This window comes from Epargyreus clarus, unplaced genomic scaffold, assembly GCF_041222505.1.
Source record: "Epargyreus clarus isolate Ecla_fem2 unplaced genomic scaffold, WU_Ecla_fem_2.2 ptg000012l, whole genome shotgun sequence".
Lineage (NCBI taxonomy): Eukaryota > Metazoa > Arthropoda > Insecta > Lepidoptera > Hesperiidae > Epargyreus > Epargyreus clarus.
Genome location: NW_027332220.1, coordinates 1,196,092 through 1,217,141, shown reverse-complemented (window position 1 = coordinate 1,217,141; position 21,050 = coordinate 1,196,092). Strand labels below are relative to the sequence as shown.

The window sequence follows — 21,050 nt, the reverse complement described above, 5'->3', positions numbered from 1 at the left end:
TTTTAGACTATGTGTATTAGAATTCCCACCACAAGAAAACTAAATTAAATTTGCTTTCTTCAATGAATTAACAAAATACTTTTTAAAACTTAAACCGAATCCGTCAAAATCTATAAGATTAAATATGGTTCATTGAACACCCCAAATAAATTAAAATATTTCATACGATGTCGGCTATAATGGCTCATCTTATGTTTCCAACTCTGATAAGTAACATAGGGTTTGCAGCAACAAGGATATTTTCTTTATACGACAACTAACACTACTTCAGCGTCTCATCACATTTTCGCACTAACAATACTCATCTCACTCAGCTCATCTCACCACCGCATTTACGGAAACAAGGATCGAGAATGGTGTGCTTCTCAATAGACCAACAGTTACTCTTGTTCATGCAGAATACCAACAGAGATAACTTAAGTTAGCTCTGATATCTAATACCTGTACAAATCTGTTTAATTCCAAAATTAATAAAATAATAATATCGTTTAGGTACTCGTGACACAGTTATTTCTATATCTCGTCAATATTCTCTCGCTATATTTAACCAGCCTAACTCAACCACTAACACTTAACCAGCAATCATGGAACGAAAGAGCTATAAGCTAAATAACAGAGTTTATTATTTGAAGTACCACTACTCGCTGCATTCGTGTACTCGATATAACCATCAAATTGTTCATAAATATTTCCTTTAGACATTTCTCTAAATTAATTGTGAGCGTACTTATAGGAGGTATCCACTGTAGAACTTTCTATGCTCATAGCCTACATTCATACTTAGGAATATTAAGAACACACAAGGACATTTCCTTTTTGTGGGTGGCAAAATAGGTGAAAAGTCACATCGAATAACACAGAAACAAATTGGTTGACTTATCCATAACGAAACAGTACAATAGTCCACAAACAATATTTTCCTATTAAACCATTATGACTGTAGTAATCTAGCTCTCCTCTCTAGTAATCTAGGTCTCCTGCAACTGTAACCCACCATGCTCAATCAGAAAAGTTTATATCAATAATGTTGAATAAGCGCTACTCATAACATAAATGCTTAACCGGTACTCCTCAATTATTAAAAAGCTTACCCTGCATTAGGCACACAATAATACTTAACCACTATAACTCTAACACTATGATTTATTCTCAGTGAGCGACCATAAAGTACACTTGTATATGTCTAAAACTAATAATCTCAAGGGTCCTTTATGTGTAGTATCAATTTAATTTAACTCCTTAACTGTTAATAGAAGGCAAATAAACTCTAAAACCCCATAAGTTTAAAAAGTCAAAGGTCTGAACCCGGGATTGAACCTCACACCTCAGAACAGATTGAGAACCCGAATATCAAACCAATAGGCTACCACTACTTATGTCGCTGACTTTGCACTCTATAATATTAATGAAGTTATTTGTGTAAAATAATAATTTCTTAAAACTCAAAATGTAAGTAGTCATATTATGTACCTATGACTGTCTCTTTAACCAAACCTCAGGTTTAATTATAATCTCTTATTGGAGATGTCTCAGTAATGTATCATCTCTTTCTCAAATTTTTAGAGATTATGCTGCTGCTCCACACTCATACCATAAAGAAGATTATTTACCAGATCCATACAAAATTCTAGAAAACTTATCTTGTATTAATCATGCATAATATGGTGTTGTTCAGGAACCGCTCAAAGAGTGCTACCAACAGCACCATCGCTACCTCCATTTCCACTTCTATAACCCAGTCTTTGTTGCCAAGGGTATAGCACAACTCTTAAGCGTCTGACTTTACTCCACATCATGGTCATCTTTAAATGTTATAACTGTTACAAGTCACACGTCTCTGTATGAAGCTCAGAGTCCCACTTGAAGCATGTTATAAATTGCGCCGAAAGCATTTACTCAGGTACGACTTCACCTACTGGGCCTTCTATTTCTCATCAGCCGGTACTTCTCATAAATTGCCATCATCATCTACGATCATCCTCATCATCACCATCATCGATAATGGTGCTTACAAATTACGACTTTAATGTTCCGTCATTAGTTGGAATAATTTATTTTCTCTCATCTGGCATAATATCCTTTTTATATCTTTACTCTCTTCATTGTGAGCACTTTATACCACTTCTGAATATAATATAAACAATTATTAATCCAGACAAAGTTCTTTATTACTTCCTTTTGTTTTACACTGAAAGAGAATATATGAAAACAACAAAACGTCAAATTCAAAAGCACGCCAAAAATTGGCGCCGCACCGCACCGCGCCTCTCCGCACCACAGATTAAAAATCACTCTGCCACATAATAATCTCATTGACAGCTCAAATTGCAAGAAATTTGTATATGTAGCAAGCAATTCTAATCATCCTTTAACTGCCTTAATTCTATGGGAAAAGCTGCAATGCTGTTTGCTGGATACAGCAGATATATGAGGACCGTACTGGAGTCAATAGTTCATCAAGATAACAGTTATATTTACAGATGACCATTAAGAGCTAAATTCATGCTAATTACTCCTTTTGCCTGGTAAGATTACAATTGTTTGAATTAAACAAGTTTTGAATATGATTTATAAAGATTTTTAAAGGTTGTAGAACCTTTGTTGAACCCGTGTTGTTAGACTGTGGCGGCACCATCGCTGCACCTATTTTTGCATAATAACAGCTGATGTGTACTGGTTTGAAGGATGTGGTAACTGGTAAGGGTAACGCACTTTTCCGAGGCATTCCAACTTCTCAGCATATCTTTGGCTGACCTTGAGTATAAATTAATGTGATCTGTAGCCACTTGTCATGTGGACTGCGTGCTCGACTGCTACGTCTGCTTAGTATATTATAAAAAAAACTGAATTAACAAAAAAGAAAAAACTCGTAATAAAATAAATTTATTCAATTATAAAGGTATTTTCGTTTAAGTGGAACAGCTTATTTTCAATTCGTACGCCCATTGTGGGGGCTGCGCTGAAAACCCACGCTTCTCCGCCTCGGGTTGAATGTCATATGGATGACGCATTACTTCCAACAAGAATCGTACCTGGGAAGTATTGTACAAAATAATATGTTTTTTTTTAATATACAAATGTTCATAATTAAAATAATACACAATGCATAACTTGTTTTTGTTTTGCTTAGATACTGTGGCGGACTAAGGAGGCCGGAGGCCCGGAGCGAAAAGTTGAATGGAGGCCCCCAAAAGTGTAAAATGGCAAATGTGTCATAGAATTATTCGCCCGTGATTTAGTAACAATTTTTTTCCCTGAGTAATACACATGTCATAGATTGTTTGGTTCTGACTACCTTTATTTTTGGGAACTATGTTTGGAGGCCTCCCAGGATCGGAGGCCCGGGGCGGACCGCCCCTTCCACTCCCCCCTCCCCCTTAAGCCGCTAGAGCTCGTTAGCGACTTCTTCATTATTTGAAAAAAAAAAGAGAAAGATGTGGAAACCTTTCCAAAGTCGTCCCGTTCAGCGTCGAGTATAGCCTCGTGCAGCAGCCAGGAGCGCGGCACGTACGCCGGGTTGGCGCCCAGCATTCGCCGCCGCCGCTCGTCCTCGAACACGCCCACCGAACTCGCGTCCACTGACACACGGATGGAGTTATAGCTTTGTTCAGGATGTTTGAATGTTGTAGAACCCTTTGTGGTTCGACTCCGGCGGCACTGCCGCCACACCTATTTCTGCCTTATAACAGCACTGTTAAGCGCTGCTGTGTTCTGGTTTGAAGGGTGTGGTAAGGGAGACATACCTTTCCGAGGCGTTCCAACTTAGTCCTCAGGGGTAGCAGCGCATCTGTGGCCGAGCTCAGGTAGGAATATCTAATCCTATCTGGGGTTGATTGCATATGTCCATGGGCGGCAGTAACAACTTACGATCAGGTGGACTGCATGCTCGTCTGCTACTCCTTTATTATAAAAAACTTGTACTTATGTATAATATCTTTGTTTATATACGTATAATATATGCTTCTACATATATACATTTTCTGCAAATATTTAAATACACGAAAAGTAGCTCTCTCTTTTCATCTCCAATTACTTATATCTCCCTCTCAACTTCCGTTCGCCCGAACAGAACTTCCTTAACCCACTTGTCACGCATTCATCAGCTCTCTCCCCAAGTCCCCAAGCGTACGTAAATAAATCTTATTTCAAAAATACTCACTAAAAGGTAAAGAAAACACGGTCGTCCTTTTGAAAAAAATCCAGTCCCCCAATAATAACGTCAAAAATTCGCGAATATGTTTTAGCCTATGCTAAAGGTGTAGGGGATGCGGGAGGAGATCTGAACAAGATAGCAAAACAGCACTCTTTTCACAGCAAAACAGTGTAAAGACACAAAAATCAAACCAGCTTCCTTATCCAGCCGCTCGCGGTACTGGTCGAGCCAGCAGCCCCACGACGCGTGCGAGGCGAGCCGCTTCAGGGACCACTTCTCCGCCAGCTTCGCCTCGCTCACCATCTCGCTGGGTTCCAGCTGTGTGACAGAAGATTCAAATGTTAATTTTAATGCCATTCATGCATGTATAGAAAAGGGTAAGGAGGCCAGGACAACTCTTTGAAGCCGTCTTAACAAAACTATAGCTACTATTTTTTATATTAAATCAGATAATGAATGAGCAATTATATGATGAATGATAGATGAAATGGTGTTTTAAGAATAAATAAATAAATAATTGGATAAACTACGTCACGATTCCTTCATCGCTCAAGTCCTCCAGGGTCTGTTTTGAGCATTCCTTTATATCTCATACATACAAGATTTGGAGCAAACTTTCTCCCGAGATATTTTCTGAAATCTATGATAAGGGTCTCGTCAAAAAGACGTAAAAAGCTGTACTTTAAAGCCGGTAGAAATTTGATGCTTGAAATGTCCCGGCAACGGTTAGTTGGTTACTAGAGTAATTACTACTATTGACAGTTGGTCCCTTTATGATCCCTTTGCCTTATGGCTAGGAGCATATCTATACACTTAGTTACTATACTAGACGTACTTCAGCCAATTGTCTGAAAGTGGCGGTGAAGTCGGCTCCTGTCTGCTGCATCATATCCAACAGTTTTTCCACCAGCTGTTCGTCACCCCAGCGCTCTTCCTTCAACCCGATCTTCATGAGGAACGTTTCTCTGAAATAAGAAATAATTTGTTTACCTGTTTTTGTTAATGAAGGGAAAATTGATTGAAATTGATACACAGGGTTAAGTGGAATTTTTACCGCACTAAACTTTCTAATATGAAGTAGTTTTTAAATGTCGAACCTTGGTAGGCAAAACATTGGATAGATCGATTATTAAAAATGAGCGAAAGTCCTTACAAAATTTTGTTCTTGCAATATGTGTCCAAGGTTTTCAGAATATGCGACATGTGGACCTGTTGGGAGGCGCTGAGGAGTGGCTTCAGAGCGCTCGCGAGCTGACCAATATTCCACACCACCACCTGTACATTCAAATTAATTATTTTTAAAATTGGAAACAAAAATTGTTGTAGAAAGGAAATCTCATATTTCTAATCAATATGGATCCGTCTGAATGTCAGTCATAGCATTACATACTCGTATATAGAAACCGTATACCTAATTATGTATGTGGAAAAATATAATTGATACTTCGGGAGTCGAGGGCATAAAAACTGGGCGAAAACAGTTCTTACACTTATTTTTTTTTTTTTATTGTGCATTAGTGTTAAAATGTTCTCTACGCCTTTTATCCCAAAATATTGATTCTTAGATTACAATATGTACTGCACTTAATATTTATAGCTTAATATCTATACTATCTACTTAGACGAATTTATTCCCATAAAATATGTGTATTAACTTACATCAGGTTGCTTCGCCAACGCGTACCGTCCCTCCCCGTCGCAGCAGTTGGCCACGAAGCCTCCGTCGTAGGAGTCGAGGAAGCCGAACGGGCCGTAGTCCAGCGTCAGCCCCAGGAGGCTCATGTTGTCCGTGTTCAAGAGCCCGTGCGTAAAGCCTACACCTGTGGAGATGATCATCATCGTTATCTTCCAAGGATTTTACCATTTCCGTCCCACACGTAAACATGGATCTCTTTTTTTTAGAATAAGTTAAATAGAGCAGAAATTATAGCCTAGTGGTTTGAAATTCTGTCTCTCCAAAAAGTGAAGTCTACAAACACAGACTTGGGAGCAGAAGTTGTAAGAGTTACAGTTATTTATCTCAATAGCTACCATATTCGACCCACGTACAGGAGGTGTCACCGTAACAATATGACGCGTAAAGGGTTCCGAGTTCGATCCCCGGCCAGACAGGTATATGAATGATGAATTTGCATAACTATTCTAGGTCTGGGTGTTTGTTTATTCGTTGTTGTGTGTGTCCATGCTCCAGTCACGACAGGGAATCTGAGTGTAGGGCTGTGAGCGTAGTCAACGTCTATATCACTCCAACTCTATTTCTCAGTAAGCATCTTCATACTCACCATGCCACTTGGCTACGAGATCTAGAGTCCGGTGAGCTATTTCGGAGAACAATCTGATGAACCGGTTCTCATCCGTTAGGTGAATGTCAGGATAATACTCCTGAAACCAATTGAAGAAAATAACTTTTAGCTACGGAATATAGGTATATACCTTTTTTAAAGTAATTAAAAAAAGGACGATATATAAACGACATAATGAACACGAGTTTTTTATAAACAATGTCAATGTTACTTTGTTGATTATTATTCAGGAAAAACAATTGCTTACCTTCTAGGTACTTTAGTAAAATTGCGTTTCCATACCATTTAAATCAGAAAATATTATCATAAGCACTGCTCCTTCAGAATGACAAATAAGAACCTGTTGCCTCTGCCTTTCTTTTGGTGGTACACTCGTGGATGTGATTGTAGATTTTTTAAAAATAAATAATTAATGTATGGCGACGTCACGTTATCAAAGTTTTCAAAGAATTAAGACAATCGTAGTCCATTCAATACTCAATACGAATACCAAGTTGGAGAGACGCCCTTATCATCAAGTGTGTAAACGTTACCTTAATAACAAAGTCAGCGAGCTGCTTCAGCACAGCTAACTCGCCGCTTCTAGACAGCACCTCCAGGGAACCGAAGCGGAAGAAGCTGGGTGCAAGCCGCAGCAGCACGGCGGCCTTCTCTCGCCTCGGAGTACCCGTGTAGTACACGTCGCGGACCACCATCTCATCACTTACTAATGATGGAAAGACTTAGTTACATATCAATATTTGTGTGTGTTTATGTAGAAGTGTGTGTGCCATTGATATATTACACTGACGAGAAATCACACATTTTCGCGTTCTTATGACGCAATTGTTAAAAATATTGAGCATGGATAAAAACCATCGATTATTATCTCCTTCTCATTCTGAGAGGAGACCCGTGCCCAGCCGTGGGACAGTAACGGGTTGATGTTGTTGTTGTTATTATCAGAAGTGTTGTTATAGCACCATTTTAGAAAATATTGGGATAGGAAAATTAAAATAACTGAATGTTTATTAATTGAATTACTGGTTATATTGCAATTATACGGAATATAAAAAAGCTTGTCAAAATGAACGTAATTATATCTATTATTCCGACACGAACTCTAACTCCCATCTAAAGTTTAATCTGAAGCTAACTTCAAAACGATGCTATTGTGAGAGTATAAATTCTAATTGGTAGACCAGCTATACAGCTACTCTACTCGTATTATATAATAGAATACGTATTATCAACCAGAACTAACCAACAACAGCGCCAGCTCTAGTGGTAGGCACGCCGAGGTGATAGCAAGCTTCGCTAGCGATCATTTCTCTGATGCACGCGCGCAGTACGGAGCGACCATCGTGGGTGCGGGAGTAGGGCGTCTGGCCAGAACCCTTCAGCTGGATCTGCCATCGCTGGCCCAACCTATAAATAATACTATGATATTATATGTAAATCATCGACACGAATATATTATTCCGGAATAAAACAGACGCGCAAAGGGTTCCGGGTTCGACACCCGCCCAGACAGATATCTGAATAATTAACTTAGATATTATCTGTTCTGGCTCTGAGTGTTTGTGTAATCATCTTTGTCTGTGCATGGCACCTGAGACACAGGAAATCCTAGTGTGAGTGAGGCTTTGAGTGTAGAAAGCGAAAGCGTCTTATAGATCGTTAAAAAGGCTAAAATAATTTAATATACGAGTAAGTAAGAAGTTTTATCTAGGATAAGTAAAAACTGGATTAAAACATCATTTCTAGTCGATTCTTACTTATTGACGTATTCTCCAATAATATGAGCTCTACCGTCACCTAGTTGACCAACCCACAAGCCGTATTGATGACCGCCATATCTGAAATATATGAGAACTAAGTAAATCATTTTTTTCAAATCGGAACGATTTAAAAAATATATATAATATAGAGATATTTACAATAATTCTTCGATATCGCGGCAAATTCGAATAAGTACTTATCGATTCAAATTAATATAATAATATGGCAGTTAATGTAATAAAGATATTACCTATGTGCAACAGGTAAAGCGCCATAAGGTAGTTTTCGTCCAGCAATGAACTCCACGAAATCTGAACTGAGCATCATGTCGGGATTCATATCCAATATATTGGTTAAAGCAGCTTCTGATGCGCAAACCAATCGCACGTTTCTTTCCAAGGGTCGTGGAGTTACCTGATTTTTATTAAAACGATATTACCCAAACATATCCGAAAGAAAAGCTGTATGATTATTATTTATACATTCTTTTAAAAATATAAGGCTTTTAAATTTTCATACTTGTGGCTAGCCTCTTACGTTTGTCTGATCGGGAATCAAACCAGAAACTGTTTTGCCAATCAAATCATGATGACGACCGCTGCGCTATTAGGTCGTTTGGTATTATACATTCTTATTTATTTTAATAATCCTTATAGGTACGAGTACATGCTGAGAATTTTATATTGTTGAATTTAGTTTTACTTTTTCTTAACTTTCTCTTCTTAAAGCTAATCAGATACATGTGTTTAGCTAGAATGAATACTATTAAGAAATCTGACTCATACATATCATAGTCAAAGACATTAAAATTATATGAGTGTACTGTTTGTATGCTCCTGGTATTATCGAAGTATCGGCTCACTGCTGTATACACCGCACGCGCGCGTCCGTCCTGTCTGGCAGCTCCGAGCAGAATGAATAAATGTGTGAGGGAGAGGGGGTATGCCCCGCTCCCTCTCTATGGTACAGTGTGCGGCGTATAAGCATGAGACGACAGACCATTCACATACACTACAATGAGTATGAGTAAAATAAAATGTAATTCAGCTTAATATTTGTTATAAGCCATCTTACCTCAGAATATATAACATTTTTTATGTTTGACCGTATTTGATCATGATTTTCATCTATTGGCAACAAAATGTACTTTGGATATTGGCTAAACCTCCATTCTATGAAATTCTTCTTCAACAAAGCGGATTCGCCTTCCATTTTCATGGTGAAGCTTAAATTACAATAAATTGTTATTATAAATTGTATAAGTTTAAAAATGTTAAGCAAAAATGTATAATATTATGAACTATAGATTTAAACCTATACAATGACAACCAGTCCAAAAAAAAAACCAAAAAGTATTTCATAAAAAGATGTTTTTTTGCTAATTGTGAATGGTCATGTTTCTCGCATTAGTGCGCGATCCTAATCGTTGTAGTAACATTGATAAAATCTAAGTCGTATGATAATTAGCGCTTAGATTTGCAATTTAGGTTGTTTAAAAAAGAAACAAGTCTTTGACACTAAAGACGTCAATGTCTTGTTAACATGAAGTATTGTCAAATTGAATTGACATTTTGTATTTGTCATAGTGAGAAGTTAGCCGGAAAAGAAAATATTTATTATATTATTATCTTAAGTAATAAACAGTTTACGTGTTTACTTGTTCGTTATAAGTCAATTATACAGATTGACCTCTTGTTTAAAATTATTCTTGTGGGTAGAATTTTAAGTAATTTATGTTTATACGTAAGTATAGGTTATAAAGGTTACTAAAATATTATTGCAAAAAGTTACTAAACACTTAAAATGGTTTACACGGAGGAGTATTTGAAAGAAAAATTAACAAAAGAATTGGACGCAGTTCATGTGGTAAGTACTGTACTTCGATATTTATTATTTTGTTTTGTGTATTATTTAATGGTTATATTTATTACTTAGTAGATTATGTTAGTTATTTAGTAGATGGTGTCTATACATGATTTTTCATAATAAATAATTAATATAAAACTATAATAGTGAGCCTAGCTGAAAAACATTTTTATTATTATTAAATAAGTAAAACTTGTTCAATTCCTCGTATATTAATTTCTAGGAGGTGGCTGATGAGAGCGATGGATGTGGGGGAAAGTTTACAGTCCTCATAGTCTCAGATAAGTTTCAAGGAAAGCCATTATTAGCCCGGCACAGGTTAGTTTCTATAATATTTATGATATGTTTGTAAAAGGGATTTTTTTCACAAGTGAAATGATCATGTCTGGGTAAAATTAGCCTGTAATATTTTTTCCAGGTTAGTCAACTCAGTGTTGCAGGAAGAGCTGAAAACAATACATGCTTTTACACAAAAGACACTCACAGTGGAGCAATGGAATGCACAAAAATAGAATATGTTTAACTTAAGTATTTTATAAGTTCAAATAAAAATAATTATAAAACTTTAAACTATTATTTTATATGTTAATAAATGCAAAATATAATAGGAAGGTGTGCTGAACACAAATGCAGTGATACCCCCAAGTATAAGTTGTTAATTACTTCCAAGTGAAGTGATTTTAAAAATCACTAAAGCACAATTTAACACTAGAATGGGAACATTATTATAAACTGTCTTCAAGTCAACACTAGAATTGATTGATAAGATTATTCATTGTTTTGATTATTATTAGGGTTCCAGCAGACTACTTTTAAGCTAAATGCATAGTTCAAAAACTACATGCCACAAAGTAGATCAGGTACTTTTCAGTTCGGTCACTTGTTGCAATGATGAATGTAAAACACAAGACAGACTTAAAACAGTTGCTAAAAACCAGACACAACGAAATTGTCAAAAAACAACTCACTAATGCTAAAAGTAATAGTTTTCTAGGTCTGTTCATGAAAAGAAAACCACAACAACACTCATAAAATATGTTTATTAAAAAAGAAATCCAAAGGGGCTTAATTTAAATCAAATACAGAGTATTTATCTCAATAACACTCAAGAGAATCAACTGTAATTGACAGCAATAAACTATCATTTTCTGCCTAATTACATTAAACATATTTAGTTGAATACGCATTTTACTGCAAATTTGGTTTAATTATGTTTGGTATCAGGAATAAATTTGGATAGCATATATAAATCAATGACACATAATAATGGACATACAGCATATGTGTATGTAGATGAATTCATAACGATAAAACGGCGGGCTTCGTATATTATGTTTCTCCTTCACACATCATGTAAAACGAGCGAGAGGTAAATAAAAATGTTACAGTTTTGGATCACAATCTTTATTGAAACAAATGTAAACCATGTAGGGAGATTATAGTGATTGTTAAATGCAATTGATTCTCTTAAACATTACATCTATTCGAGGATACACAGTAAAGAAAATAGTATTTTTTTAATCAGAAGATTCACTAGTAGGATGTGAGTAGTTCTAACTAGTTAGATAGAAGGTACTTCCACTATAATGAAATCAAACTACTTATAAATAGGAATACAGAGTGCGATATTGTCTTAATTGGACTCCAAGAGTCGTATGAGTGGGTAAGGACACCACATTTCAAATATTAAAGCAGCTTTTCAATAAAATTTTATAAATAAAAATATTGCAACATATGATATTTCTACTGCTGTTAGTGATGATTTTAATAACTTTTACCCCTTATTAAGGGACTTTGTAATTTTACCAGGGCTTTGAATATTTGAAATATAGTAAACTATATTACTCAAAATGAAGTGTAGGTACATTTTGATCATGATACCTATTTGGTTCATTTGTATATTTAGAAAAATAATTTGTTCATTATAAAAATCAAAGGTACTCAAAAGCAAGTATTTTTACAATTAACGAAAATATTGCATGGAATACTATTTTTTATAGTGGTAACTCTAATTAGTGAACTAACTGATTTAGTCTGTGCATTGAGTGCAAGATAATGGACGTGCTTCATTATTTGAATAGGGAGTGTTCGTAACCGTCGTAATTCGAAACATATAAACATATATAAATATTGAAAGAATAAATCAAAATTTATTTTAAGTGCATTATTATGTAATATTTAAGTTAAGAATATATTTTCATTTCTAAAACCATTTCTAATTCAGGTCTAATCTCTCATACAATTCCCATTCAGCCATCATTTCATAAAGTAAATGCTTTTATTTAGCTTCTATATAAAACGCGACATTACAAAATGAATGTACAAGTTAAATATAAAGGAGCGCACTATAAGTGTATAAATTATATCAAAAATCATTAAGGGCATCAGAAGTCTAGTCTAGGAAATCAGGTATTAGGTAAATACGTAATTATTTACCTCTTAGACATAGTTTCAGACATGTATTCTCTTACAACTAACGAACGATTTGGTGATGAGGTGAATGCCTAATATATAAATTAAAGAAGTCACAAAATCATAAATTATTAAAAAAAAAAATTCAACAAAAAATATGTGGTGCAATAAAATGTCTTGGCATGACAGTACAATATAAAATGCATAATATCTAATTATGAGACAGTACAATATAAAATGCATAATCATAATTAGATATTTTCCAATATTTTATGACAAACAAATCCCAGTAAAGTTAAATGTGGAATTTAAAGCCAGTGAGATACGAGCTAGCAATGTTATGATCATCAAGTGGAATGTGGCCTTGACAAGGTTTTCCCGCGTTTTTAAACTACTTGAAAACATGGCCGCACCTCATCACCTGTGCAAATGAAAAATAGCATGCAACACGTTTGCCAACGCGATATGTTAACGTGCATTAAATTTTAAGGTGAAAGACTAATTCTAGTATTTTAATGTAAGAGGATAAAATGCGAAAATAAATGCAATATCGAAAGACATCGATTAAACTACAGGTACATACGAGTAACGTTTATGTAAATTTTATCTAAAATCCATAGATTCTAAAATCTTATGATAACTAGGAAAAACAGGTGGCCTAATTACTGCTATTAAGGTCCAAGCACATGTAGAACCAACAAGGAATACGTAAACGCCGCACCGTATTCTTTGATTCGTGTTGAGAAACTTATACTCCGCGGGCAACGGACATTTAAAAGTTACGTAAGTGTTGTTGACTCTACATGCGGCAAGGGACCGCTGAGCAGTCGTTCGCCATCCAATTATGACCGAAGTCGCCGCATCTATTCCGTTCACTATTATTCGTTTTAGCACACGTTAGTAAATTCGATCCAGATTCGTTCTTTCGAATTGACTTTTGCCCAAAATTTTGTAGACTGTCATAAAACCACAACATTTTTTACGATTATTTTGAAAATTTTAAACTACACACAACACATTTGTGAAAAAATAGGTACAATTAGTCCTATTTTAAACAATATTAATTTTGAAAATACAAATAAACAACCAAAACCTTGGTTTTGTACTACATGTACTCGCCTCATATCATAATCAATAACATACATTTTATGCTTTACAAAGTTATAGGCCAAAGACAAGGTCAGCGTTTAGACCAATTTATCAATGTATTCAGAAATCTACAATTTATATTAAATATCTGATCGGCGACAAATAAATAAATCTCACTTTGAGCTTTTTAAAAGGCGTCAGCATTTACACCCTTGCGGTCGTTGGCGAAACTAATTCAGACATTCATCGCACACTTGCTTAGCACCACCTTAACGCTACTTTTCTAAGACCAGTACTATTTATGATCTAGCTAGGACACTAAACAGAAAACAGTCACGTTAAATAATCGACTAGTCGCATATTGATTATAATTTCTAGGGTCACTCTATAGGTATAATATACTCTAATGCACATACATGACAATAATACGCACGACAGTTGCCGATTTTCTTGAATATATATTTTCAGAGTGAGACGAGTGAGTGATCCGATCTATCCTGTGGTCTTGTTTTTCAAATATTTTGTTAGACACTTGGCGTGATTAGACCATAACTTGACAATCATTTGTAGCGTAGATCAAACCTATTATGAGCGAAACTGCAAATAACTAAGGCAGTGCGTAGCAGTTCCGAGAATAATTTTGTGCTATAAAGATTGAGCAGTTTCTCGTCACTTTCATCCGGTTTAGAATTCATCTATGCTATAGGAAAGGTGTGAAATTGTCGTGCGTAGAAACAACTTATGCTAAACGTTTATTCATGCGATTCTCACAACTAATATTGAGATCATTAACGTCTAATAGATCTAATTCACAATGGCCCACGAGAACTGGTTACGAATGCACAACATGTCCATGACGCAGGTGTCATGGGCCATAGTGGAGTAGAACTTTAATATTATATGTATTTTCTTTTATTGATAATTTAGTGCTTTGCAGACAGCTAAGTATTAATGTTACTTATTAAACAATTACATATTGGCACGTGCTTCGGTGATACCTATCGTTTATCGATATTAATTGAGTAACGATTACTACATTACATTATATAATATTATAGGTAACATTGAGCATTTGAAATGTATTATTGCATAAAATTTAATTAATAACCATGAAAATCTATGCTACTTTAAAGGTAAAATGTAGTAAGTACTATCTTGTCACATTTTAAGTGTTCTAAGAGTAATATAATGAGTAGATTTTTATAGGTTTCCAATTGCGTTAAAGTTAATTTCATAATATTCTATTTACATTTACTATAAATATTCGAGTGTTAAGTGGAGAAATTCTAAGCATTTGGTATAATAAAAATGAGATAATAGATCCAGAGGCCATTTTAGCACATTACTCTACATTTCACACGAGTTTTGTGCAACACACAATTTGGGGCAATTTATTTTTTTAAATTTTAAATCAAGTCATTAAAAAAAATACTACAAACGTCTAACAATAACGTACACAGCATTTAATGCTTTGGCACTCTTTCATTAACGACAAATAAATTTAGGTTTGACTTTTAGGCGAACCTTATAAATGATATTGTTTTAAGTCCTTTTGGGGCATATGTTGCTGAACTTAATAAAATACAATTTATTGTGTTCTAACGCGGGGGAGACGCGGCGGCTATACGTTGGCGGAGACGCGCGAACTTGCCGTGAACGAGGCGCAGTTGAGTGCGGAGGCGCGACGACAGCTCCCGCTGGAGCGTCTGCACCTCCACCAGCTCCCGCCGCAGTTGCTGGTAGTCTGAACGCACCTGTATTTACCAAGTATTATAAGAAGGCTGCTGTTACTATTTTTTGCACACCCGATAGTCTCGTCGGAAAGAATCGTGTAATAAATGGTGGTACAATTTAATAAGCATATGGAATATTTCAGTCGATTACTTCTAAACAGGTATAGTTCGCGCCAAACTGCTAGTCCGCTCTAAAGTCGTTGCGAGCAGGAGTAGTCATACAATTTGCTGTGGCGACGCGATTTATTTCTATATTCAGAACAGACTAGCAGTTTTATCCGCTTATTGGTTTCTTCCTATTGTATCATTCCAATATATTATCATTTACAATGGTAATCAATTGTTTAAAAATGGCTTTACAAGTTAAACGGGTGATCCGTGTACTATTTAGATCAAAACACTTAATTTAAATCGGGTTAGCAAAAAATAGTTCCAACGTGGAGCGCATTTGAATTTAAGATGAGATTGTTTGAGTTTGTTTCGTTTATAGCTATTCTACAACACGTTGTAAGAAATAAACAGTTAACATTGAATTAGACAAAATCCTAATACACAATTCTAACTAAAGCGAAACTTTATCGTGGCCTTTTAATAAGGTTTAGTACAAACAAAGTAAATTGTAGTTTATTTAAACCAATATTTTCCACTATTGATCTGTGAAACAACGGATTTACCATAATATCACCACAGAAGGCAAAGTTACACATATTTCAATAAAAGATTATATATTCGTACTAAACCTTTAAACGACACAAAATTTATAGCCAGCCTGACTGTTACCATACGAAAATGGATGAAAAATGACAATGACCCCATTTGAAGTATTTTGTAATGGATGCGAAGTCGAGAAAAGGTCAACTCAAAATAGTAAAGCATAGAAAGTTATTTGCGAAATTGGCTGGAATATAATTATATTAACCTATTTGATGCTCAGATAATATATTTTAGACTTTAATTGGGTATATAAATTTAAGTATTAGAAAATCCTTATGATAAAAAAAACTGAAATGTTGCATCATAAAGCGAATGTTACATCATATGTGGAGATTAAACGATTAAATATGTCATCGACACTTAACCAATATCGACTGGAATAACGCATATTCCCAATAGTGCAAAGAATATAAACGATCGAACAAGTATGAGAAATCCAGCCAATAACGCTCAAGTACACGAAACCTCTTAAAAACATACGAAACGTACATCAAAAATCGGCTAAAATTTGAAATCTATACAGTATGAATATCAGTTTAAATGGAAATCCTGCAACGAATATGCTTAAGCCCTACTAATGAAGCATCGTACACATTGGGCCCTGTTCTTTAGGCTTTCGAGTAGACACGGCTTAAATTATGTACCACATTTAAGCCTTCCTCAACTAACAAGCATGATAGCTGCCAGCTTGCAATTCTTCAGATTTTGAAAAAAAATATAAAAGAAGAATCAAATCAAAATCATCAATAAGGTAAGATTCGTTCATTATCAAACAAGCAGTATTATACATTATTTAACCGTAATTTTAATTATTTTAGTATTTTTTTTAAGGACCAAACGATCAGAATATAAAAAAATACATTATGCGTCATTACGCTAGTTTCTTATCTAGCCTTATATTCTTAGCATTTAACAGAGTATTTTCAGTAGGTTTAATTCAAACCTATAATTTGAACCTTAAAATAATGTAAGGATATGATTTTCTCTCAACGTTCACAACTGTACCCAAGTTGGTATAATTTAATAATAATAACTAATAAAACAACCGTAAGTAATATAACACAACAATGTATGTAATGAGATCTGCGGGAAGTAATCTTAAACCGACAACAAACCACATTGTAAATAAGATGGGAAATAAGATTTCATTTCAATACTAAATTAAGAAAAAAATTATAAAAATGAAAAAGCACTTGAAAAATCGCAAGCTGTGAGCAACATGACATTGGTACACAAAATTATTCTCTGACCTTTCATCAACACTACCAAGGGGCTGAAAAATAAATATATAATATTTTTTAGAATACATCATACATTATGAGCATTTTATGTAAAAGTTCAACAGAATAAAATAATTCACCTATATACAATTGTTACAGGATCAAAGATTATCAAAATCTAAGTTAAATGCACGCAAGATCTTATTAAATACTGCTTAAAGTCAATAAAATAAAGATATTATCAAATTTACAAGGAGAATCATTCATTACAGGTGCTTATTTACTCTATTATAAAATATTCATTACAAGTTAAATTACTTATAGTATGTAAAAACTGTCATTACATATAAGTTTCCATCATTTATAAATATGTATCATAATTAACAATTTAAAATATTTAAACAAGGATAATTTAAGTTGCAGGAAAAACACCCTTGAGTTCATTTACACCTTGTTTTTTAGCTCTATTCTGGTCCCGAGACTACAGGGACATAGTTCATTTATACCTACAGACTTTGTCTAGGAGCGTAAAATGTTAGACGTGTCCCGCGGCATAAAACTTAGAAGCAGGCTGTCTGTCAACATATTGTATAGAAAATATGATTTTATCTGCCATGGCCTTTGTCTAACACATTAAATGTCTGTAGATATGAAAGGGGCCCTTGTCTTGTTATCTGTTTGGACTATATTTCCCTGAACAAAGCTAATGAGGTCATATTAATTAAAACACACATTCTTGTCTGCTGATTCAAATTGTTCTAGTTTGCTATCCCTATTGCTATTTCAGTCTCTTTCGTACATAATGTATATTTTTAAAATGAATGTTACACATTTTAAAATGTTGTACATTAGAAATGAAATGTAGATTTTGAAGGAGTGCTGCGAAATTGTTTGTTTATATAACTCATTTTGTAGATAATAATAATTATTATGTTATTTTCTGTGATTACTTAAATTTTATAATTTTGTACTTATAACACTTTTACAGTATGACTGTATTACTTTTACTGAGTGTTGTCATAAATTATACAAATAATAATTATGTATACAGAAAATATCCTAAAATTAAAATAACATGTAGAAAGTTAAAAGCAGGTGTGCATTCTGTTTATGTATTTCAGCATTTTCATTAATTTCTCAAGACTATCAAGTACCTTAATGTCCCTAATTGCTTAGTACACTTATTTTGGTCATTAAAAAGCTTCATTTTTATAAGTATCATAACAATTTCTAAGCTGAAACTGTTATATGTAAAGCTGCAATAACCATAATATTCAATGTACTAAAAACCATAATATTTAATTCAATAATACTGTTTAATCAATGCCTATCAGTGATACAACAGTGCTTACACTGCTTATCAATTTCATTGTAATTTTATACATATTATGTCTTCTTGCCATGTTCTTCCCATTTATAGAATTTTATATACACTGTACACTATTTGAAAATCATAGCTTCAAGTCAAAAAACAATACTATAAACAGTTTAATTTTTGCATGATAACTATTTCAATAAATTAAATATTAATCAAGGAGATAAGTATATATTCTAATAAATTGATATTAGCTATAATACATATTATTGACATTTTTAAATACAATAACCTTATGTCAACTTATTACTTACTTAACAGTTAAGACAACTTACCTCCGAGACAGACTTGAGCAAGTTCATAACGCAGACATCAGGGTTGGCCACAGGTTCCGCGAGACTCTTCTCCACATTGTCCATTTTCCACTCCATGAGATCCAGCTGTTCATCTGTGCGTTTCACCTGGAAATTTTGTAGGCCATATTCTGTAGAACCTAGTGAATTGTGGGACAACAGATTTATCTTGTATTTAGCTGGTTAGGTTATTTAGCTGGTACATTGGTCAATAAATCTTGGAGCTTATAGATGCTATTTATATGTGAACAAGGGCTATCATAAGGAATCCCTGAGCACAAAAGAATTCAAGGACCCCATCAAAGAGTAATAATTTGAGAAAACATCCTGGCACTGCACCTAAATTTAGGGAACCTACGGGCCATGTGACCTTAGGGTAAAAGTGGAATAGAATGTAAAGATAAAGAATTAGCCACCTATCTTTTATAACAGCTATATTAAGCACTGCTTTGCTCTGATTTGGTTTAGATTAGATGGCTTGATTCTCTGGAGTAACAAAGCATCTGTGGGTAATGTAGGGTACAATGCAAATACTATTTAAGGTTGATTGAACAAATAAACATAACTCAAGAAGGAAATTATTAAAATTATTAATAAAATTAATAAATATAAAAATAACAAAATTATAAGACACACATGACTGACACTAAAGCTCATTTCAATTAATTTTATTTATAGTTCAAAAATAGATATTGAAATGACCGAACGAAAAAATATATACCTAACATTGTAGATGCACGTTATAAAAATATGTTTATACAATATACTTTGACTTTGTAATCTATTTTTAGTAATATTTTTGAACATATTCTTAATTAAGTTTATAGAATACATTTTCATTAATGAACCACGTTTCTAAAAATAGTAAGAAAAAGTAAACTATAGGTCCTGCCCTTTAAGTAAATAAAGCGTCATTGAACAATAATTTCAACCAAAATAATATGTTCTGTTCATCACTTCTTTAACAATGGAACAGGAAATAAACTGGATGAATACTAATAAAGGAGATTAAAAGAATAATTGAATTGTATTATTGAAAACAGCGGTACGGTGACCTAATTAGAAATTGTATTTCCGCAAACATGAGTCAAAATGCAAATAGAACTAATAATACACTCACCGTCTCCTCCAGTTCCTCCATAGTAATCTCCTTTTCAGTCATTTTCAGGGCACACTCACACTATATTTTTAGTTAATATTAATAAAATAAATACAGAATCTTAACTAAGTCGACCATTTTCAATACCTACTACTTCGGTGATATTCACTTGACACAACGATCTAAATGTCATGAATGACGTTAGCTTTGACATTATAACTTTTTAAATTTGAAATTTAACTGCGTTTCGTTTCGTTCAATCAATTACGTTATAACTTTATTTTAAACTAGTTTTTATTGAAATGTAATCGGGGAAGTACGGCATTGCCCTGCCAAGTCGAGCAAAAAGCGGCACGGCCGTACCATTCTTTTCTCGAATTAGTTCAAGCCATTTTTCACCATATTATACCATTATCAAGTCGGCGAAACTAAGATTAATGAATACTAATGGGTCAATATGCCAATCAATAGTTTTATAATTTCTAAATAAAATAAGTAACTTATGCATACATATTGTGAATATAGTATGTAATGTTGATTGTGTTATCGACTATATAACTTTTAATTTAAGAACCCTCAATCAAGCAAAGGTTCATTACAAGAGAGGAAGCAACATATAAGCTGAATCGCACCAACAAAATTTTGTATTTACATAATTTTTGAGATAGCTCTGCCATGTACAGGTTAATCTTTAGCCTTGCATGTATATCTTAGAATATATTTTAAATGTCAATTAATCATACAAGTGATCACATTTATCGTTATATATATTGTTGACTTTTATTTATTTACATCGCAAGTTAAAAATTGCTTGAAAGGCGAAATAATGATGTACAGGGAACTAAATTATGCTATGCCTGAATTTAAAAAAATTGCAAGATCGGTCGGAAGACCTTCTTATACTTGTAGTATAGATTACTATGGATAATGTGTGTTACTTAATGGCTCCCGTTGTGGGTGGAGCGACGCAAAAGTTCTAAGATATCCTCTATTACCTAAAATTTTATCACCTGCATGTGAAAGTAGTTTATA

The 21,050-nt window shown here is 34.1% G+C and overlaps 3 protein-coding genes across 4 annotated transcripts; 1 reads left to right on the top strand and 2 right to left on the bottom strand.

The window, feature by feature from the left end:
• Positions 1-2,867: 2,867 nt before the first annotated feature.
• Positions 2,868-9,564, bottom strand: LOC140746047 (protein adenylyltransferase SelO). The gene is made up of 12 exons (XM_073078033.1): positions 9,292-9,564; positions 8,468-8,631; positions 8,214-8,294; positions 7,700-7,863; positions 6,990-7,162; positions 6,436-6,535; positions 5,813-5,973; positions 5,307-5,428; positions 4,989-5,118; positions 4,345-4,471; positions 3,445-3,578; positions 2,868-3,032 (listed from the first exon to the last, which is right to left on the bottom strand). The coding sequence occupies exons 1-12, from the start codon at positions 9,433-9,435 to the stop codon at positions 2,910-2,912; spliced, it is 1,623 nt and encodes a 540-aa protein (XP_072934134.1). The 5' UTR covers positions 9,436-9,564; the 3' UTR covers positions 2,868-2,909.
• A 216-nt stretch (positions 9,565-9,780) lies between these two features.
• On the top strand, positions 9,781-10,653 carry LOC140746046 (bolA-like protein 2). The gene is made up of 3 exons (XM_073078032.1): positions 9,781-10,083; positions 10,307-10,401; positions 10,502-10,653. The coding sequence occupies exons 1-3, from the start codon at positions 10,021-10,023 to the stop codon at positions 10,593-10,595; spliced, it is 252 nt and encodes an 83-aa protein (XP_072934133.1). The 5' UTR covers positions 9,781-10,020; the 3' UTR covers positions 10,596-10,653.
• A 4,335-nt stretch (positions 10,654-14,988) lies between these two features.
• LOC140746044 (uncharacterized) lies at positions 14,989-20,213 on the bottom strand. 2 transcript variants are annotated; one of them, XM_073078030.1, is made up of 3 exons: positions 20,040-20,210; positions 18,902-19,027; positions 14,989-15,338 (listed from the first exon to the last, which is right to left on the bottom strand). In XM_073078030.1, the coding sequence occupies exons 1-3, from the start codon at positions 20,079-20,081 to the stop codon at positions 15,183-15,185; spliced, it is 324 nt and encodes a 107-aa protein (XP_072934131.1). In that variant the 5' UTR covers positions 20,082-20,210; the 3' UTR covers positions 14,989-15,182. The 2 variants fall into 2 exon arrangements, with proteins under 2 accessions (XP_072934131.1, XP_072934132.1); XM_073078031.1 differs by lacking the exon at positions 14,989-15,338 and adding an exon at positions 17,173-17,304 and having other exon boundaries at positions 20,040-20,213.
• Between the last annotated feature and the right edge of the window lie 837 nt (positions 20,214-21,050).